Source organism: Perca fluviatilis, chromosome 10, assembly GCF_010015445.1.
Source record: "Perca fluviatilis chromosome 10, GENO_Pfluv_1.0, whole genome shotgun sequence".
NCBI classification, from domain to species: domain Eukaryota; kingdom Metazoa; phylum Chordata; class Actinopteri; order Perciformes; family Percidae; genus Perca; species Perca fluviatilis.
The window spans coordinates 26,006,932-26,030,613 of record NC_053121.1 but is presented as its reverse complement, the minus strand read 5'-3'; the positions used below and the strand labels follow the sequence as shown (position 1 = coordinate 26,030,613).

Below are 23,682 nucleotides of genomic sequence, written 5' to 3'. Positions count from 1 at the left end.
TGTGGGACTTCTCCTGCTCTCTTTACACACACCTTTTATTTAGAGATCTCAGATAACAAGAACCAGATAGTTTTGGATGGGGGGAAAAGATGATTTCAGAATGCTAGTTCAATGCTAGCCATTCCCGGTTGAACGGGTGCATACATACTTTTTCTCAAGTGTGTTTTGTCACACATGAGTGGGCATGAACTCACACGTAACACACAATCCACAGTTTCCATCATCATTATCATTATCAGCCACTTCCCCCACTCCCTGTTATCATTAGGCATGATGATGATTGCATGGTTGAGAGCTCCACCCCCCTCCCACCCCCCCCCAAAAAGAAAAAAACTGCAGCTTCACTATATAATGGTTTACCTTAAACTGAGGAATATTTCTAAAAAAAACTAAATGCATCAACATTCTTGCTATGACAAAGTTAAAACCTGACGAAGGAAACTAAAAGAAAAAACAAACAAAAACACACTTAACACAAATAACTTAAAGTTACTTTTAAAAGATACTTTCACAGGCAATCGTTTATTTATTATAACAAAAACCTCGAGTATGTACATCCACTCCAATACCAAGTGTCCTACTGAATTTGTAAATATTGTTCTGTTCTGTTTAAGTATGCAGGTTTCCCAAGCTGAAAGTAAAATGAATAATTTCAATTCCTGAGTCAAAGGAGAGGGATTGCCTTTTTGCGAGTGGGAGCATGCTTTTGAGATCCAAGATAGCGGGGATGAGTGGATAGAGAGGTGTGTATCCACACAGCAAATTGGCTTTGGGGTTGAGAAAGAGACCTCTGTTTAGCCTTCGTCAGTGGGAGAAATTGGTCACAGCTGGATTTCACTGGTCAATTTGTACGTTCAGATCTTGGGCGTGCTCTCTATTTTTTTTAAGGTCTCACTTATTATTCCTGCTATAACTGGTCCAGGCACTTTATCTTGTGAGTAGATATTCAGGAACGCCTTTGTTCACTGTGTTTGCCACCTTAATACTTTTCATTTATTCACTCATACCTCCCCCAATCACATCTGTTTTGTTTTTTGTTTTGTTAGGGTTTATGTGTAAAATGGTAGAGATGCTAAAACGTCAAAGGATTCAGAGTATATTCACCGGTCAATTGGTGCGTGTGTGTATATAAAGTAAATATTTAACACTTCTGTGGAATTGGTATTTCTGTTGATCAGACATGGCTGAGGCCAATGACTCTTCCTCAGAACCCATCTTCTTTAGACGGGCTGGCAGCTCTCCAGCAGCTCAATCCTCAGTGTGAGTCCCTGAGATGGAGGACAGGGCACATGTTTGCAGGCAGATTGCACATTTGAGGGAATAAATTGCCTCATAGAGGACCAGAGTCCACATTGTCTGTTCCACTCTATGTTCCTTTGCCTTTTAAGTTTGTTGAGACCTGTCATCTGCAGTTTCTTTTATTTCTCTTCAAGGCCCGCTCATTTTGTGGTGTCTGGTGGCGGGGCTCAGACGGATGGTCTGTGTCCGGAAGTGAACATGTGGTAGTGTTTAGCTTTGTAATGCCGTGGGTTTTATGGATACCTTGAGGGAGATATCGCATGGAAGGCAACCAGGATAGCGATTCTGGGCCAGCAAACAGACTGGATGTCCAAGTGTTGGAGAACTCTTGTTATCACAGAGTTTCCCAAGGGCATACCTCAATCCAAGGCCCACGGAGAAGGCTTAACATGGATGCCAAGTCATCTTTAATAAGCCAAATCTGTGTTTGTTCAAACATTCATCCATTTTTTCAATGGTATTTCTATTAATTTGGTGACTCCTTTTGGCACGGAGCAAGTTATAACTCCCCCGTAGTTAATGGGATGTGTATCAGTTTCTCACCAGAGACTTCTCTTCATGTGGTTATGTTGGCTCCAGTGACTCTTTCATGTGTTTTGTTAAAACATGATTTTGAAACACTTCCTCCTTGACATTCTTCTCCAGGCTCTTCACCCTTTTAAGTTAATGTATTACAGCAAATCAATGTGAACTACTAACTATTTATAATTCATTGGTATATTTTTCTTCTCAAACTTGCATGGCTCATATTAAGTCAAAAGCATTTGACCCTATTATTTCCCTTAGAGAACCATCTGGCCCTAGAAGCAGCTATGCCGAAGATGAGCCCTGCATAATACAGTCGGTGTAAATCTCAGAAGCATGATAAATGATTGTGCTGCTGGTATTAGCTTGTAGTTAAGATTGTATTATCACCATGTATTGATCTGACAGCCTAACACACAAATTATATATCTCTATGTGATATGACTTTATCTTACCATCGAACTTTAGAGCAAGTACTGTGTGTGTCCTTTGCATATCTCGAGAACTGTTCATCTGATCTACTTCACACTTGGCAAGTGTATTGCTGGGTACCCAAAGAAGTAGATATAAGATATAAGAACAGCGCTCTGTGCAGCAGCGGGGCGGGACTTCAGTGATCTGCGGAATGATTTGCGCGAGCATGTCTTCGCTCGGCTTTAGAGCTCTGCGTTTTTACCTTTGCTGCTTTGTAGCTGACCAAATGTACCGATAAAATTAGATTCACCATCTTTTCTGAATCTGTCCATTCATTTATTCTCCTGTAATTAGAGCAAACACATAATCCACCAAAAAGCATCTGTTAAAGAACTATTTTATTCTATCCAGCTATTCACCTCTCTTCTTCTCACCAGACACCATCTTTTTTCTCATTAATGTGAAATGAATAGAAAGGAAAAGCAGTCCGGTGAAAGTTCACAAACACAACTTGGACACAACATAACACTTTCTACAGTTTTCGTGGTGTCTTTCTGATTTTAGCAGCTTTTCCCTCATCACCTTCTCACAGAACTTCATCTGAATGTATTATCATTTTCTGGGTTTTAGTTTTGGAAGCCTCTCGCCATCTCCTGAGGCAAAAATACCTCTGCTAATTCAATCTATGTTCTAGCCTACTTTATAAGCACGGGGGTTATGTCAAAATAAGCGACTAATACACCTTTTTGGACATCAATACCTCTGCTAAGTGTATTTCCCCGTTGTTTCTGACCATGAGTAGCTGTGACTTGGTTGTGTTTTTAGGGCCACATTTATTGAGTACAACTACTAATTATGGATAGCTTAATGAATAATAATTTGTGAGTAAAATCTATATATGTAATGTAACCAGTGATCTTTGTCTGTCAGGTAAATGTAGTAGTACAATGTTTTTCTCTGAAGTACAAGTACACAGTGAGTAGTATACAGTTGAGTTGCATATTTTTTATGTGCCTTTGGGGGGCTTTTTAAAATTATTTCAGGGTAGGTTACAATGATTTAGAATAGTAATGTAACATAATTTAAAAAGAATGTATATATCTAGACATCATGATACATCTGTAGCTGTTTGGGGCCAGGCCAAGCATTTGATCTGTCCCGAACAGGCATGTTTTGAATGGGCACTAAACTAGTTGTACATAATGGCTTCAAGCAAACCAGCAAGCTGCCAAAAAACCCTCCCACATTGTGCCCATAACGAATGGCTATTTACTGAGTGATTGTTTAGGAGATTCCATTAACAAATATAAATCTGTGTACAAGGGATGGCTTTGTTGTCAGAGTATTACATTTTAGCCACTGGGCAACTTGTAAAACACGTTTAAATGTTGGCAAGGACTTTGGTCAGCTGCCATGGCCCTACACTGCTGGACAGGTTAAGCTTTCTATAACAGACACGCATCCGCAAAGATCCATTTTAACAAAAAGAAAAACAAACTAAAAATGAACTCAACCTTATTATGATGCCAAGTGGAGGTTGCAATTTTTAATAAAAACTTTTGTGTTTTGAAGACATTTTTAAACTTGCTTTATTGCTGTGGCCAACCACGCGGTTGAAATATGACACCTATAGTCATCCTCTTCACACACCTGGGACCCAGACTAGTGGCAGCTCGAATTTGTGCAAGCCCTCCAGGGCCCATCAGCATGCAGTGCTCAGAGGAAACATGTGACATGTGGCATAATTGAGTCAGCCAGCAAATACGATCAGCAGAAGCAAACGAGCAGAAATCAGCCAACTGATGCCACTACTCATTGCCCAGCGGGAGAGCTTTGAGCTGTATAGGATGGCCTCAGAAAGGAATGTGCCTGTTTCAGATTATTAAAGGCACTGTTTTTCTGTTTAATTTGAGATAGCAGGTGGCCCTGGGGGTAAGATTGAAGACAACTGTGGCACTGACGAATGGGTTGAGAGCACCCTGCTGAAAGTGTAAGTTACTTAGGTAAGAGATTCAAGTGGTAGCAGAGAAAAGAGAATGGAGGTTTAAAAGAACAATTTAGTACAAAAAGCAGCAAAATTTCCCTTCTCAGTATAATTTGCCTTCTGACTGTGGGCCATTCTCTAAGGGAGATCATTGTTTCCTCATGTTTTATTTTTGCTGGCTCTCCAGTTTCTTTGTCCAAGGCTTTTGCCATTAAAAGAATCCAGCATGATTCCTTGGGCCTCACTGGTTACTGACTCCGGGTATGTGAGTCAGGATATTGTGACTGTAATGTTGTTGCCGTTGGATTTATTTATGAAGCAATTCATATTCATTTTGTGTCTGTCTTATTTCGTGAGTTTGGAGGAATTCTGATAGAAAATTGCTGAAAGTAAAATGCTGACACTAAAATGTGAAATGTAGGCATCAACAAAGCCTTACCCTGGAAATTGGGTTTTTATTTGTTTCATTTAAAAGCAGATTAACACAACAGTAAACAATTGGGGATCTGTGTTGATACCAACCAATGTTTTACTAATTTCAACCTCCTCTAAGTTACCAAATAAAGCTGTGCAATTATCTTGAAAAAGCAAATGCCACTGTAACTGAAACTTGACTTGGTGTTTGTCAGTTCAAAATTCATGTATTGCATGTCTGGACCTATATTAGATCAGTAGTCACAAAATTGTACCCCCTTTAATGTAAAAATGAATTAGTGAGTCATTAATGCTTTTAAGTGGTATAGAGTCATCAGAAAGACAGTACCCTTAACATAAGTAATGCCATCTTGGGAAAACAGTCCGACCAGTCAAACGACGAACACCGTGTAACGTGAGCTGAACTGTCATGTGGAATCTCCCATGGTCCGTTGTTGCCGGAAGAAAGCACTGAGCGCATAAGAGAAGCTCCGAACAAATGTAATTCCTATCGACCCATTGGGAAACCACGGACCATGGGAGATTTCAAGTGACAGTTCAGCTCACGTAGCACGGCGTTCGTTGTTTGAATGGTCGTGACTGTCTTTCTAAAATATCTTTTTAATAAACTGTCTGTACACTTACAGTTCTCAATGCATAGGTTTACATGTAGGGACCCTCATTATGCTACCGTGGAATTGTGGTGCTATTTTGAGCCTTGTTAGTGGTACAGAAATAGCAATTTCTTTTAACTTTGCCGTGCCCCGACGACTAGCGTTATAAGGTAATTAGCGGTTTGCGATAAAACTGGTCACATTTGATTAGCATGAAAACATATGTGTTATGAACCCCTAGGTTCATTTTGCGCCAGATTTGTCCTTTAATATCGGACCATTTCTTTTTAATTTGGGCCACAGTCCGACCTCTGAGGCTGTGGCATTAACTGCGTCTGCAACATGTTGTCCCTCTACAGCTTTTTTGGCATTAGTAATGCCCACACTGTGCCCTCCAAACATATTTTCCTCTTTTCCACCTCTCTAACAACAGCTACAGCTTCACATTGAGTGAAAGTCCTTTGCTTTGTTTTCCTCTGTGCGCATGATGTCGGTATGGATGAATATTAATTTGGGTGGTTTCACTGACTATGTAAGGGCAATTATGGGCGTGACATGAAGCCGCCAAGCGACATTTGCGATTGTGATTCATAAAGGGAATCCGGTGTAGGACGTGCGTGCACACGGTTTTATGAATCCGAATATTTTCGTCCGTACGGCACTTCTGACGCAAATTCGCCGCACAGTTTTATAAATGAGGCCCCTGATCTTGACAAAGATTGAAGCAAAACACTGTCTCATGAAAGTGAAACACAGTGTGTGGGATTAATCACTTAATCAGGGACTAATTAACAGGTTGTGGCCTGTTTTTGGCTAGACGCTCCTGCCTTAATGCATGTATAAATTCTAAAGTCCCCCATTTTACCTTGTTGCTCTTGTTAACAAAAAGAAAAGTTCAAGACATTGGCTGATGTGCATCCCTGAACTCCACTAAGTATGAAGGTGATACACCACGTTGTATGTTGCGGTCCGAGTAGACTTTAAGTTAGAGTGCAGAGTCTTGTCAGCCCCGGAGGAACATCCTCAGATGTTGACAGAAAATCAAACCATACTGCCGCATGTAACATTGGTACACACTTGCCCCCTTTGTAGCCCTACTTAATACAGTAAACAACTGCTTCCCTGATGTTGTATGTTGACAGAAAGCACTAGAGTTAGGCAGGTGCCTTCAGCATTCCTTCTCCTGGCTGCCCAGGAGATGTTGCCTCTTTGATTGTTTCTTCAAATATGCAAGCCAGCGCTAAGGGAACAGATTGTTTGTTCTAGATTTCCTGGGAGACTCCCACCTTGGGCTTAAATAGAGCAGTTTTGATGATTAGCAACACAGTGTGCTGCCTCTCCCATAAACCATTGGGAGGAAAGGGGAGGGTCTAAGGAATTGTCTTTCTCATGCAGCTTCTTCCTCTGTCTTCTTCAGTACTGTTTTCCAGTTCAGAATGTTGACATTTTGTTCCCTACATGGGCACCTGCTGTATATGTTTAGCGCTTGGTGATATTGAAGTGTAAGTGAAGAGTAATACACGCTGAAATATGGTGTTTCCCCAGAGTGCGGCCTCAATAATGTCTCCATTATGAAAACAAAGGTCTTTTCATTCTTGGACCAATTTGTCTATTGTGCTCAGTCACAGTGACTTAATGCCATTTTCTGGGATTATAAGGGGTAACACAATTATCTCCTTGGCTCTAGCGAGTTGACAGAGAGGGCCTAAGGGAAGGAGCTGTGCTTATCAACCATCTACCCACTGTCACAATGACAGAAATGTTGGCACACAAACAATTCAGGACTGTGCTCTGATTCTAAGGCTAATGATATTGCACGATATGTTATATCGTAATGTTGAAGGTGGCTGGCATCATTCACATCTGCCTTTCAGCAAGTCGATGTTATACCACATGTGCAGTGGCCTTACGAATGCAAGGCTGGATATAAAGAAAATAATTGTAATGTTGCCATTTAGCTCATTTTAGCAATATGGTATATGAGTGCAATTGTGGTGTATGTATTTGATATATCAACTTGTTTAATACTGGATATTCAAGGATGGCTGTAATTTTACACTGAAACATTTTATTAGTGTATTATTTGAATGTAGGATGCATCAAAAGGTTGATCGGATAAATGGCCTACCAAATATTTCACAAGTAGTAGCTAAAAGAGTAGCTAGTTTGTTTTTGCTTTTTATTAAGACGAGTATGCTGTCAAATGCTGAAGTTTTCTGATAGGGAAACTATAGTTTTTAATTGCTTTATGCCATCTGTTGCTGTCATACACATCTTTGCCTGGCAGCTTATGCTTTAATATACATAGATGTATTTAAATTCTAATGTATGTACATTATTTATTTCACTTTGTTGTTGGAAGTTTTGAATTTTCTTTTGGATATCATTTAATTCTTGCTTTTCTGAAGTGCTGAAAGCAGTCACTGTAACATTTTGATTAAGTGGCATGCTGTACAGTCTTGTTACATTGCATATAATTACAAAAATGTTGACTTACTGTAGTGATTTAAAAAATATTGTTGTTTTGTTTTTCCTGCAGTAAAAAAAGACGTGAAAGATGAGACTGATGACAGAATGCAACAATTCAAGAAAAAGGCAAAAGAGCTTCGCATTCTGGATGCAAAAACAGCACAGAATCTTTGTAAGTATATACTGTTATGTTTTTTTTTATGTATTGTATATGTATTTTACAGCCAATAACAACATGTTTAACACCATTAGTTCATGCAGTACTATATTCTTTTTAACCATGACCTTTTATGACAGGAATGTCAATGTTATTTTCCATGACACCCCAGGCCTTTTCATACCCCCATGAACTGCTCAACAAAGCTGTTTGTGGGAAACAAACAGTAGAAAGCCCTCTGCATTGATAGTGTTTAACTGAGACCTTTGGGGAAATGTTTTCTTGGCAGTTGTTTAGTGGTCACTACAAGTGCATATAGATTGTCACCAAGCTCCCTGTCTGTTTTCATGTGTAAAGCAAATTCCTATTAGAACTGAGCACTAAAGCTACATGTACAGTAAGTTTTTTGAATCCCCAGGAGCCTAAGTGGACTAAATGTGTAGTTGATACTGGTGTGCAGTTCTTATCTCATCCTCCAACCGTTCCTTTATTTTGGTGTTGTGGAAGGAAAGGTTTTTTGGTTGGGGATCATTTCTGGTTTGATGCAAATGCTCTACAAAAACTCTCTGCCTTAGAATTTCACTAACAGCTCAACCCCTGCACCTTCTCTCTTCAATTTAAACATATTTGATCCCAAATCCATGGCAGCCTTGTTTTGATTGGTGGCTAGAGCAGTTTCCCCAACTCTTTGGGATTTCATCAGCAGCCTTGATAACCCTTACCCCAGAGAAACAATGTAGATGATAACACCTCATGAAATATGCATGTCAAATGCTAAGATTACAGGTCACCCACCTTGCACTCCATCCTCTTTGTTTATCCATGTTTTTCTTACCTTTCTTCTTTGTGAAGGACAAATAGAGGGTTATGCAATGGCATACTGTAGACTGGGATGAGTATATGTTTAGGTGGATACATTCCTGTACACCATGGATGAGGACTGGAATAAACTACTATGTCAAAATAAGCTGAGGGATGCACACACATCACAGAAACATGGGCAATTATTTGTGCTTCCAACCAATTCCCTTCCTGTGTGCTTGTAATATCTTACAATGGCTTCATATTCTTGCCTTATCTATAAAGAGGCCAGATGAATGAGTTCATCAGGCAAAGTATTGGGGGCTGATGTCGGGAAGGGGCATGTGGCATGAACATAAGGATGACATATAAGCGTCTGTGTGTAAATCTGTATATGTGTGTGCATGTGAGCTTGTGTGCACATTTGAGTATGTGCCAGTGTGTATGGGCTGTGACAATGTTGATAGGTGTCACTGCCATCTTTGATTACAGCCCCAGCAGATGGGCTTTGAATTCGGCAGGAAGCAAAAATAAGTGTAGAAAATCTCACCTCCAGAATGGCAATGTGTGGTAGGCATGTGGTCCTACACAGCTCCCCCGGGTAGCCTTGACACATACGGAAGCATCATAGATCATATTCAATGCCTGCTCCACAACCCTTTTAAGCTCCCTTTTCAATTTTGATGTATTGGTATAGAAGGTTCAGTGACTGGGAAGGGTAGCGGGACAAAATTAATGATTGTGATGCGAGTGTCACTTTATGTATTTGGTATAATGATTATGCATGCAGTACTACTGTCTGATGAATTGTGTCTACATATTTGTCTGTCTTTCTGCCTGCTGTTTGTCTATTTAAAAAACAGCTCTTACAATGAGCTGCAGGTGACCATTTGACTCGTGGCTGAGCCCTGAATAAAGAGAATTGTAGTTGTCAAAATAACATAAGATATACATAGCATGGACTACTTTTTGCAGTAATAAAATAAATCAATTTCGACTATATGATCCTCCTTTGGGGATGATTACATTACCCTAGTCACTTTGCTATCAAAGCAAATGTTGGAAACAAGCATTAGACCGAAATTGTGGTCAGTTTCCTTTATATTAGTGGATAAACCATGAAGTTGTGAATGAAAGGAAACCGAAGAGTAAGTACACTGAGTAAAATTAAAATATATGGCTTCTTTAAGTACTGTAGGTAAACATTCTAACATCCAGCATTTTAAACCTGAGAGACAGAACATGATTGAGATTAAATTACTTGATCCACACTATAGAGGAGCATAGAGCTGGGTACAGCAATAAATGCCCAGTTCTTAATGACAACCCATTTTTTAATTGTACAATTAAATCTGAGTGGCCTATCAAGAACAATTCTATTCTAAAAAACATTATTCAATGTTATTATTACAAAGTTATTATTATTAAATCATTAGCGATCAGTACATAATCTGTTGCCTTGAGAAGTTTCGGTGGTACAACAGGAGCAGGAGCCAGATTGGACATTTATATATGGGTGTACACATTTCTTTTTCTGCAATCTTTAATAAAACAATCGCTTACACATACTGTAGTCTTGAAATGTTAAAAAATCTGTGAGTTCAGAAAAGTATACTCATAAGAACTTAGGCCAGAAGTGTACCCTGTGAAAGCAAACTTCACCAGACAGTGTCTGATTTTTAAGACGTCTGATGTTTAAAAGAAGAGTATGAGCCAGTATAAACCAAGCAGAAAAGTGTACTCTCTTTATAAGTTTGACGGAATTTAACTTATAATGTGTTAACTTGAGTTTATAGGAATACAAATCTTTTTTCTAATCCTTTTATTTATATATATATATATATATATATATATATATATATATATATATGTTTCAATATAGATGTTTCATCTATATTGAAGCAATAGACACATACTTATAATAGACACATACTTATAATAGATTTATGCCAGTGTTAGCAGTCTACAGTATGTGTGCACTGAAACGTGTTATATATTAAATAATTTTGATCAATTGTGATAGTAAAAGTTCACAGTTAGCTAACTAATTATAAGCACAGTGACTACCCAAGGCAGCCTACAGGTACTGCAACTAATGTGAACTCTTATTAATTGTGTAATGTTAAACAATGGTTTAACTGGTGGATGTGCAGTTGCAGTCTTTTGCCATAGTGTGCACCAAAACTGCATTAACACACCTCCACCTGCACCACTTTGCTCAACTTGGCACATTTAGGTTAGTATGCAGCAAGGGAATAAGCAAACAGGTGCAGGGTGACCACACCCATCACTGATAGAGCATATAGCAAGTAAAGATTCAACTCCTAGATAGCAGCAAAAGTTGGATTTTCAGACTGTCACTCTTTACCTGCCTCTTCTCCCCCATCTGTATCGACTTCAGTTTGCAATCTACAATATATCCCAGGACCACTTTTGACAACCCTTCCCCCAAGAGAACCTTGTATCCAGCTGTTGGTTTCATATGAAGGGGATATATGACATATTGAAGAGACACTAATACATGTATAGCGTTTAGACATCAAACAAGGATGACATGATCAGGGGCGATTCCAGGATTTTTTAAGAGGGGTGGCACAGGGGGGACCAATCAGTCAGATTAATCTATATATTAGACAGGATAAAACAACCCTTTGCTCCGATTACTGCTTTGCACACTCTTGGCATTCTCTTGATGAGCTTCAGGAGGTAGTCACCTGAAATGGTTTTCCAACAGTCTTGAAGGAGTTCCCAGAGATGCTTAGCACTTGTTGGCCCTTTTGCCTTCCCTCTGCGGTCCAGCTCACCCCAAACCATCTTGATTGGGTTCAGGTCCGGTTACTGTGGAGGCCAGGTCATCTGGCGCAGCACTGCATCACTCTCCTTCTTGGTCAAATAGCCCTTACACAGCCTGGAGGTGTGTTTGGGGTCATTGTCCTGTTGAAAAATAAATGATGGTCCAACTAAACGCAGACCGGATGGGATGGCATGTCGCTGCAGGATGCTGTGGTAGCCATGCTGGTTCAGTATGCCTTCAATTTTGAATAAATCCCCAACAGTGTGAACAGCAAAGCACCCCCACACCATCACACCTCCTCCTCCATGCTTCACGGTGGGAACAAGGCATGTAGAATCCATCCGTTCACCTTTTCTGCGTCGCACAAAGACACGGCGGTTGGAACCAAAGATCTCAAATTTGGACTCATCAGACCAAAGCACAGATTTCCACTGGTCTAATGTCCATTCCTTGTGTTTCTTGGCCCAAACAAATCTCTTCTGCTTGTTGCCTCTCCTTAGCAGTGGTTTCCTAGCAGCTACTTGACCATGAAGGTCTGATTCGTGCAGTCTCCTTTTAACAGTTGTTCTAGAGATGTGTCTGCTGCTAGAACTCTGTGCGGCATTCATCTGGTCTCTAATCTGAGCTGCTGTTAACTTGCGATTTCTGAGGCTGGTGACTCGGATGAACTTATCCTCAGCAGCAGAGGTGACTCTTGGTCTTTCTTTCCTGGGGCGGTCCTCATGTGAGACAGTTTCGTTGTAGCGCTTGACTGCACTTGGGGACACATTAAAGGTTTTCGCAATTTTCCGGACTGACTGACCTTCATTTGTTAAAGTAATGATGGCCACTCGTTTCTCTTTACTTAGCTGATAGGATCTTGCCATCATATGAATTCTAACCGTTGTCCAATAGGGCTGTCGGCTGTGTATCAACCTGACTTCTGCACAACACAACTGATGGTCCCAACCCCATTAATAAGGGAATAAATTCCACTAATTAACCCTGACAAGGCACACCTGTGAAGTGAAAACCATTTCAGGTGACTACCTCATGAAGCTCATTGAGAGAACACCAAGGGTTTGCAGTGCTATCAAAAAAGCAAAGGGTGGCTACTTTGAGGAATCTAAAATATAAGACATGTTTTTAGTTATTTCACACTTTTCTGTTAAGTACATAATTCCGTATGTGTTCATTCATAGTTTTGATGCCTTCAGTGAGAATCTACAATGTAAATAGTCATAAAAATAAAGAAAACGCATTGAATGAGAAGGTGTGTCCAAACTTTTGGCCTGTACTGTATAAAAAAATTCAGTGCTGGTTCCATGGTATCAGAATTTTGGAAAGTCATCATGGAAACATTAATTGGTCATGTGACAATGGCTGGGAAAATTGGCAGAACAGGCAGCCTAGTGATAGTACTCTGATCCAATGGAAATCACCAGGGAGGGGGCAATCATATTTCATTGAGGGCCGGATGCCACCCAGGTGCCCCCCTTCTAGCCCCACTCCTGGGTATTATCCATTTGATATAAATACTCCCCAATCAAGAAGATGTCATGCTAATGAGGAAAGAAATATATAAATGTAGATTACCAACAGAAAAAGAAAAAGATGAGCTAAGCTAGTTCAACTTCAGTTGTACAGTTAACCCTAACCAGTTGAACTAGTGCAGCAGTACAAATATCTTGGGACTGTGATCGACAGTAAACTGTGCTTTGAGTCCCATGTTGATGCTGTGTGTAAAAAAGCACATCAGCGCATGTATTTTCTTCGTAAGCTTCGCAGTTTCAATGTCGACACTGTTTTTATGAAAATGTTTTACTCTTGTTTTATTGAATCAGTTCTTACTTTTACTTTTATTTGCTGGCACGGGTCACTTTCTATTAAAGAAAAAATAGAATGCACGGTATCGCGTGAAGGTGTGCAGCAAAATTGCCGGGCACACCGTTGGATGGCCTTCATGACCTATATAAGGCCAGATCTTTGAAAAAGGCGAGAGCCATCCTGGCTGATTCGAGTCATCCCTTGTGGGGTGAATTTATGTTGCTACCCTCCGGGCGTAGATATAGTCTGCCGCGATGCAGGACGAAGAGATTTAAAAGATCATTCATCCCTGCTGTTATCCCCATTGTTAATAGTATCCTGTGAATCCAAATTTTAATTATGTTATACTGTTGTTGTGTTTCTTTGTTGCTGTTTGGTATTTGGTATTTGTTACTGCTGGCTGTAATGCAAATTGCCCCTCGGGGATAATAAAGTGACCCTTAACCCTGAGTCACCAGAAACTGTACACTGTGAAGCCAGGAAGGTTAATGTTAAGTAAATACAGATAGATATTATTACCTCACCTCAAAAGCAATACTTGTACTATGTCATGACTATGTTTAAGTAAATTCAGTGAATCGTCTGTGGAATAAATAGTAATAGATTGACAAAAAAAAAAGATGCACTACCTCTCCGTGCTGCACGTCAAATACAGACATCGGTTCCCTCTGCAGCAGCAGTATAGCAGCTGTTGAGAGAGTCTCCTCCAACTCATTACCAAACCTCCACCTGTGACTTCCACCTGGATACACTATCAGCTCCAATTTCCACTGTAGGCACCCCACCTGGAGAGTGAAACACCCACTGGACTGTCTGTCCCCTGAGGCAAATGCAATGTACTTGTATCCACCCAAACAAACCTTGTAGCCCTCCCAATGACACCATTACTGCTACCACAAGCACAACTGACTTATATGTATTAACATACTATTATTATTATTATTATTATTATAATTATGGTTCACCTTTTAAGACTTTGTATGCTATATGACTTTGGCACCTTTCTCTATTACAGTTAAATCTTGATGTTTTCCTTCCCAATTTTTGTCAGGGTAACACAAACTATCCTGTTGAGGGCCAGAAAGTGTATTAGTTTTTCCAAGTGACAAGTTAGGTCTGTGGTCATTTTGTTTGAGTAGTGATGAGTGCTGAAATGTCTCTTTGAACCCTGCGGTATAATAAAAAAAAGGAGAGGAAATGACTCTCTTCTCTCTCCATCACAACAGCAATTTTCTTGGGCTCGTTCCGCCTGCCTTATGAAGAGATCCGGGACATTGTGCTGGAGGTAGACGAGGAAAGACTGAGCGAATCACTCATCCAGGTAAGACTGATGTGCAGTGTGGTGTGTTAGTTTTTTCACACACACACACACACACACACACACACACACACACACACACACACACACACACACACACACACACACTTATTTTTACCCTCTGAAAAATGTGTGTGTGTGTGGCAGTGAGGGTGAGAGCGACTTTCTGTACACGTTCACATGAAAAGATAATTTTTGAATTTCAGTGTCTGGCGGACAGATTGGTGACCCCATTTTACACCTGGTATGGTCTGTTTTTGGCACATGTCTGTCTCCTCATTCTTATGTGGACCATAGAGACCCCCCATTCATGCTGTTATAATAGATGATGAAGGACAAGGCTTGGCAAAGTCTCCCCAACTCCACCCTCCTTTCCTCTTGCCTTTGTCTTAAACCATAATTGATGAGCTTCCTAAAGGCTACTTGTTTTTGCTCCAATTTTATTTCTGTTTTTCTTGTCTCAGAAAGCTTTAATTGAAAGCTGTGTCTGAGGTGAAGATGCATCGCTGGACAGCGTGAGCCTCAATTACACTAATAACTGATTCCTGCACTGTCCTTGTGTTAAACACACATCTTGAGAGATGCCCTGCAGGACTATTATTTTGAGCTGTGATAACCTTTAATTGACTAGCAATCTGGCAGAAAGTACAGTGTGTACGTTATGAGATGGCAGACCCCCCTCTGCTTTGTGAAGGAGGAAGAAAGTTAAGGTGTTGACCTTTTCCCACCTTCAGCCTTTCCACAACAAAGTAGAAATAGTGTATATCTGCCAACAAGCAAGCAACAAATGGTTGGACTGGCTTACAATATTCTGGTTTGCTTACACCGGAAAAAGAACCAGTCCATCCAATATCAAACAGCTACCAATAAACTGACCTTGACCAAGCCACCGACTCCAATCTTTTATCAATACTGTACTTAACACTTGAATAGTTGCAACTCTTTGTCTAATTTCTCAAGGCTGCTACTGTAGGTAATCTCAAAGTCCTTGGCACTGAACCAAGGTACTGATAGAGGCTGTGATAAACAAATCATAGCTAAACCTAACCAACAATTACAGATGATTAAAAAAAATAAAATACACAATCCATTCACAGATAATCTCAGTGATGCAGTCACTATGATACAGGCATCAGCTGTAACCTTCAATCTCTTTTTGTTTAACAAAAATCCATGTGACTCAATGCGTGCCAGGTGGTCAGGGATAAGTAACAAAAATTTGTTTTATTTTTCTACATGTATTTTGTATTTTGTGAGGGTTTCCGTTTATCACCATTACCTCTTCCATCTCCCTCCTTAATAAATGTGAAGCATGACAATAAAGCTGCTAAAAAAGATGGAAGGCTCAACAAAGCTCACAAGAACAAGTGTGTGAGTCAGCGTAGGCATCTGGGAACCGAGTTAATGTCACAGAGTCCATGGGGAGGCGAGAGGACCAACTGAGTTAACTTATCGGTGCAGAAGGAGCCCACATCTGGCGAGTGTGTCGCGGCTGGTTAGATAATGATGCTAAAGACAAAGTAAAGCCTGGACTTGACAAATAGGACAACACTTAAATTATTTTTTTATTTACTTCCAATATACCGTGTCAGTGTTTTTCCCTCCTTTGAGTGTAGTGTTTACCTATAATTGCTCAGTTAACCTGCAGTGTTTCTCAGTTTAGATGTGCAACAATAATAGTAATTCACCCATAGCTTTAATTTCCCCTTGCAGTTTTGCTCTCACTAATATTTTACAGTGTTAGAGTATTTACAATGGGTAGATCGCTTGAGAATAAAACATAAACAGATACTGTGTATACTGTATATGAAGGCTTCTCAGAAACTTTTGAGTGGCAATGTAGGCTTTCTCCTTTTGAATTTGATTATAACCCAGTAATCATTTAATGGGACAAAAGTACATTTGACTACGACCTCAGATCAGACAAGACACCACACTGAATTTAAGCATATTACTAAGCAGAAGAAAAGAGATGAAGGGAAAGCAGCCATTTATTTTAAAATACTTGTGAATGTAAGAGGGAGACATGGACACAATGCATTATCGAGATATGAAATGATTATGCGGATAGAAGATTTTGGCCATCTGGTAAGAAAAGTCAAGATGATATGAAAATGTCAGCCATTGTATACTTAAACAACCTTCCTGGTGAAATAAGAGTTAAATGTTTGTAGAAATCATGCAGATATGAGCTCACAAATGTAACAAGGAAGCAAGCGACACACGCCTAAGAAATACAGTTGGAGCTATACAGGAGGCACTGGAGTGGCGCAAAGAGACTTCCTGCTGTGTGACACAGTCCTGAGTGTGGGCTCCATCTGCACAGTGCTCATCTACACTCATTATGCTGATTAATCACTCTACACCACCCACTTTCAGCCACACGCCAATCACCATTTATCCACATGGACAACTGCACATACATACAGAGTAGAAGGATGCGTCTGCACGGCTTCGGAAATACTAAAAGGAAGTGCATTTACCATCTTGCTAATGTAAGAAGGAGTGGGCGAATCTGTGCACATACAATTAAAGTAAATAATTAATGGAGTTGAAATGGTGAAAGAAAGAAGCAAATGAACATATTTAAATAAAAGGTATATGCGAGATGAAACCTATATTGACCTTTATCAGCCAAGTAATGTAGTAGTGTGTTCTTGCAGTTGTAGTTTTTATAGCTTGGTGCCACCTGTTGCTTTTGCACTGAGCAATTAAAACATTTAAAATAGGTTTGCCAAACAAAAAGGACTTATTACTGGGACATGACAAATTTGATGGCAAACATAAAAATGCTGTATAGTTTCTGAATAAACTACTGCTGCAACTTTTATTGACACAGGAACCACTATCAGTAGTTAAATAGAATCACTCTGTTTTGTAACAAAGGTGGTAAATATGTTGTTGGTTTGATATCCATGCTTTTCTGAAAATTTTTATCAGTTTATACAAATTGTTAGGCATTAATGAATACCCCAACCTTGAAACAGTGCTACTGTACTGTACTTGGCAGTTTTACAAAGCTCTCCTGTATTCATGTCCTCTGATGACGAGATCTGATAAACAATGGCTCGGTTTTAAGTGGTTGTGTATCACTTGATACTGAAATATTGAAAATTGAAAATAAAACAAGACATAACTCTGGCCAGTTCAAATTTCTCCCTTTGCATTATTTTGCAAAGACGAGTGACCATCAAGCGGGTTACTGATGAATGGAGGTAATAGTGAAAATGGAAGGAAGAGGTGTTCATAACACATCTGAAACTCTGTAACTCAATCTTATTATCTTCTTTCTCAGTCGACATGTCTAATGTAATGATTTGTCAGCAGAATGTGGCAGTGCGCTGGCCTTGAAGTACCCCTACAATGTGTCACCCTGGCAGAGTGGATAGATAGGAGTTGATTGGCTCTCCTTATTCTGCATTAGGGCCCATCAGCGCCTCAGAGATGATGTACACATCCCTGAATGGTGGCAGACAGTCCTGGCTCTCACCATTCATCCACACTCTATATGAATCTTCACAATTTTATTTATTTTAATGTCCATGCGACTAGCGCACAAACATACATTCAGCACATGCAAATGGATAGATAGTGTCAGTTATCCCCGCTGTCTTCTAGTCCCTGCACAATTCTGTCATTTATCATCCACCCAGTTCATGTGTGTAAGGTCTATACACATGTGCAAACACGTTTGCATGCAATCTTTCTCTCACCCTTTCTTTCTCCATCTCATTTGCCTACAATATTCATAGAGCTAGTGGACAGAGGTCACTTTTGTGTATAAGGTCAGCTTCATCAAATTCCAAAAGACATCAGAGCCACCCCACTACGATACCCTGTATAACAATGAGATGAAGAGGACAATGAAAGACAATAATGAACGTTGGCTCAATGAAAACACATTGAGCCTCAGAAAGCTTGGCAAAGGTCTGCTTTTAAAGGGCTGACAGCCTGACAAAGCTTTTCATTGCTATTGTTGGCTGGCAACAGAAGCGACATGGGAAGGTTCTGTAGACGGTGTTTTTGTGTGAAAGAGTCAGGCACGTGCGCTCTGGGCTTCAGGGTCCTGGTTGCATTGTGTTTGCGTTTGCTTTGGCACTACAGGACGTCCAACACACCAAGTTCTTTTTAGTAGCACCCTGGCTAAGTGTATATACCTCACTCACATAGTTTAAATCATGATGTCTGACACTATCTCCATAAACTAGCCCTAACCCTAATGCTGCCATCCCCTTGACTTATGCACTGGCATTACAACTGGAGTTGGTCCCTGGGCACAAGACTATGGCTGTCCACTGCTCCTTATGTGTAAATGTACTTGGCAAATAAAGGGAATATTATTAAATATTATATTAAATTAAATTATATTATATTATCATGTGGCTATGCCTGCGACCTTGCTGTCATTGACTTGAGTTGGCTCTCCTTTGATATTTTGATTTCTCCAAAAGTCCCAAAAGCCTCTTTGCCTCAGGGAGAAGGCTTAACCGGCATACTAATGGTATTTGGTCCAATGCCCTTACAGTTCCTGCCAATAGAACACAAGGAGGCCAAACAATGGACAGATTATTAATTAGCACGTGTAAACTTGAATAGTTTATGGTGTAATCAACTTGTACACATGCAGTGGGTTGCTCATAATAGTTCACTGGCAAGGTTACTATGATGTATTAGGCTGAGAACAGAAGTGTAAGGTGTCTTATGACATTTATTCATTACCATATTATTCATATTATTATGTTGTAACAGTGTCATTACTTACCTAAGATTTTTTAAACACAGCCCACATAATTTAGTTTTTTTGTTGTAATGTAGAGCAATGCTCATGTTTTGGATTTGTCAGTGTTTTACATTCAGTTCAGCAGCAGTGTTAGTCCAGCTGTTGCACATTATTATAAAAGCACACATTATGAAGATGAGCAAAAGTATCAACAACGCTAAATTATCGGCAACAGTAAGTGGAAGTGGAAAATAATGTAAATAGCATTAAATATATTATAATTGGATCGTCATACATTATGTCCTTCATCCTCATTATGTTCCAATTGAGAGAGTGAGAGATAATTTGAAGGTTTATCTGCCTAAGTAGTTTTAACTAAGAGTGAAATATTTATGCACTGAATCATTTTCACAATTTGGTCAGGAGATGTATCGTAGGAAATTATTGCATATTCTGGAACTGTAGTGACAGTTTAGACCAAATTACTTTAAGCGTGTAACATATTATGTTGGAATTTCCATTTCAAGGTGGCTGAAAACGTTAACTAAGATACCCATTTTGACAATAAAGCACTGCTGAAAACCCTTTTCTGTTGTGGAAATGGTCTCTGGAAAATCTTTATCTAAGTACAAGTGGCTGCCAATGTTGGTATTTTTTTTATAACACATGGTTTGCAGTCTCTGGGAGAAACTTTTTTCCAAAGGAGTCGTGATTAAGTTGTGATGGTTTCAAGGAATAGAGATTAAAGTTTAGCAAGTTTGCTCTCCAAGATTCTTCTTTTGTCTTGCCACTTTTTTCTTATTTTTGTTGTACGATTATTCTGCTGGACTACCTTGAATTCCCTCGTTGCATAATTGGCATATCTTGGGAGATGTTACAATGAAATAACAGTTTACACATTTTTTAATTTCCAACAATACATTCAAACCCTCGTATAATGCCCCCAAGACAAATATGAGATTTTTAAGGTCTAATCAGCTTTTCTACCTCCATCATGCAAAAGCAGGGCAAGGTTCTTCATGCTCTATATATAGTAATGGTTGCAGTGAGTCCCTGTGATGTCCAATTATGGCTCATAACCATGTCACATCAAAGCTCATCACTACATTGACCTCAGTTTATTAGAGCTAATGCACAATCACGAAGGATTTATTGTTGGCAACTTAAGTCGGCCACTGAAGTTCAAAAGTTACATCAAAATATACACAGGGAAGTTATTCAAATTCAGACTTCTGCTGCACTTGATAAAAAATTACCCCACATCAAGTCCATGTCTTCGGGCTTGTCAGGATTTTCTTGTTTGGGAACAGGGTTTTCCAGTGCACTTAACCTACTATATCTTTTTAAACAAGTGCTTGACTTTAACCCTAAATAAATTGTGTGACAGAAATACTTACAAGTCTTGTAAGTGGGTGTGGGTGCAGGAATATTCAAACTATTCTTCTATTGTAACACTTGATCCAATTATTGTAAACAAAGCTTGCACTCTAGTGCTTTAAATGTTTTCCATGGGTATAAAGTCGTAAGTGTTAAATGTATAGCAAGCAATATGTGCGTTTTAAAAATGCAAATAAGTGGATAAATGGTATCGGCAGAAATGTAAATTATGTTTAATGAGTGATAATGAAAAGTTGTGCATTATAACACTGAGATTAGGATTTCAAGATGCAGGCCCACAGGCCAAGGTGACCTGAACTACTTCCATGTAGCTAAAGAAAGAGAGAGAGAGAGAGAGAGAGAGAGAGAGTGTAGTGAATTGACATAGAAATTCACACACAGACTGAGGATTTATTTCAAACAAACCATAAGAGCAGTTTTGTAGGCTGCTGCAGAGCTAGCTATTTTTCCCCACCCCTACAGAACATGCCATGTGATCTAGCTGCTCGAAATGAGGGAGTCATCACTAAATGTTTAAGCACGCCCAGTTTTTGGTGTGTGTGGTAAGCTAACTCTTGTCAGCGGATGATATGGCCCTGGGGGCTTGTTTTGCAGAATATCAGAGTAGCTTCTTAATGTTTAATGTCTGCCAGTGTATTTTATATTACCCCATCTCCTTTTCAAAAGGAAAGGCTAATGACTAACACTGCACCACCGCTATTCATTTGTAATTATAGTGCCCTATGTTGTGTGCAAATACACATATAAGAATATCAAAGAAATGCAGTGAAGTGTCCAGCATATCTTGTATTTAAAGTCAGCATGTCTTGAGTAAATCATTTTGAGTACTTACTGGTTGACATACCAGGTCTGGTTGACATACCAGGCTTTTAAGTATTAATTTATGATTTAAGATGAGCAGTAGGATGTTCCACATATTACACTGATTTTTGAACGACCTTATTCAGCATGGAAATCATGTCAATGTAAAAATTATGTAATACTGCAAACATACAGTAATATAGTTGAACAGGAATTTGTGTCGCATCATGTGCACATTTGTGTAGTCATTATACCATATGTAAGGACATATTGATGGGTCAAACCAACACCTACTGTATATACATATTTTCACTTCCAATGAAGTGAAAATAATGGAGCTTCTAACTATCTGCAGACTGCAGACCTGCCAACCTTGAAAAACTTTTTTGAGTAGCAACTTACTAATTTATTGTCGAAGTTCTGGTTCATGAACACGGCGGCACGCACGCGGAAAAAATGTGCCATTAAATCTATATACATTTTAAACCCTAGAAAATAATTATGTTCAAGTAGGCTACTTGAATTAAATAAAACATTTTATTTAAATTGTCCGTCATATTTAATACAATTAATTTGATCATAATATAATCCAATAAAATAAAATATATTACACTGCATAATGAGCACTTTTACTTTTGGTACTTTAAAGCGTAACTCTCACCAAAATACAACCTAGGGTCTTTTTGTGAATGTACCTGAGTCAAACTTTCATTAAAAAGCATATTTAGGACGGAATCGCCACTTTTAAGATTTACTGTTTTTCGGTCAAATGGCCTTTTGAATAGATAGAATTTGATAGGGGCACTTTTATGCTAGCCTCAAAATAGCTAACCCTAAGAAGGCCCGACACAACATGAGACTTTTCTCCAAGTATCACCAGAGGCTCTACACATGAACTCAGCATTGAGAACATTGTTTGTGTACCCAGAGTTTAATAAAAATAAAGGTTTTGAACAACTCACAGTAGCTCTTGTTGTTTCCGGCCGCAGCCATTTTATCAGTCAAAAACAGTTGATTCCCGAATGCAACATAACAGGGAGGAGAGTAAAGATTGAAAGCTCCTAAAGCTTAGTTCCATATAAATGCATGGATAATTTGTTGTTTTGATGTTATTGAAAAACAATATTGACCTTGTAGTTGATAAAGGAGCCTCATATATTAATTCGCATTCGGATATCGACCCTTTTTTGACTGCTGAGGTGGTAGCGGCCGGAAACAACAAGAGCTACGGTGAGTTGTTCAAAACCTTTCTTTTTAGTAAACTCTGGGCACACAAACAATGCTGTCAATGCTTTTCGTTAAGGTGTAGAGCCCCTGGTGATACTTTGAGCAAAGTCTCATGTTGTGTCGAGCCTTCTTAGTGTTTTAAAAATAGCGATTTTGAGGCTAGCATAAAAGTTCCCCTATCACTCCCAAATGAAAATACAGTAAATCTAAAAAGTGGCTCTTCTGTCCTAAATATGCTTTTAAACGAAAGTTTGACTCGGGTACATTCACAAAAAGACCCTAGGTTGCATTTTGGCTCGAGTTAAGCTTTAAGTATATTTTGATAATACTTTTGTACTACTTAGGGAAGATGTTGAATGCAGGACTTGTAACTGACAAGTAATTTGTAACTCTACAACAGTTTTTCCTACTTGTACTGAAATACATGATCTGACTAAGTCTTCCACCTCTGGAAATCACTAACAACAGTCGTGCATGAATACCTGCAGAAGTGTTTAACACTGAAAACACACAGCTCAGTTCAGCGTTTACTTGCAGCTCTGCTACAGTAGCAGATAACCTTTGACGTTACCTGCTGGTCACATTGTCTCTAAACAGTCCGCTCACAGTGAAGTCCTGCACGGATCAACAGATGTTAGAGTCCGCCGGCTGCTCGCTCTGTTTGTTATAAGACACACACCGAGCAGATTAATGTGCTCATAGAGCCAATCTTTGCAGATGTTACCGCTCGGTTTTGGCTAGCTAATAAGCCATAGTCTGTTAGCTTGAGCTTTGTCTGAAGGCGCCGAGCAGCCAGCCAAGGTCCGACAGACACCAACACATTCCGCACATTCTCCGCTCAGTTTAACCGCTAACCCCCCCGGTACCGGGCAGACAGGCGTGTTTACTTTGTGTCTCGGTCCTCCGGTGCGTCCAGCGATGGGCTCCGGTCAGTTTTTAAT

At 39.5% G+C, this 23,682-nt stretch overlaps 1 protein-coding gene across 1 annotated transcript in view; it reads left to right on the top strand.

Annotated features, from left to right (window-relative positions):
- The window catches only part of diaph2 (diaphanous-related formin 2), a 420,870-nt gene that overhangs the window by 227,586 nt on the left and 169,602 nt on the right, over window positions 1-23,682 (top strand). The window contains 2 exon segments of the mRNA XM_039812941.1: window positions 7,790-7,891; window positions 14,504-14,598. Coding sequence (XP_039668875.1) covers window positions 7,790-7,891; window positions 14,504-14,598 — 197 coding nt within the window.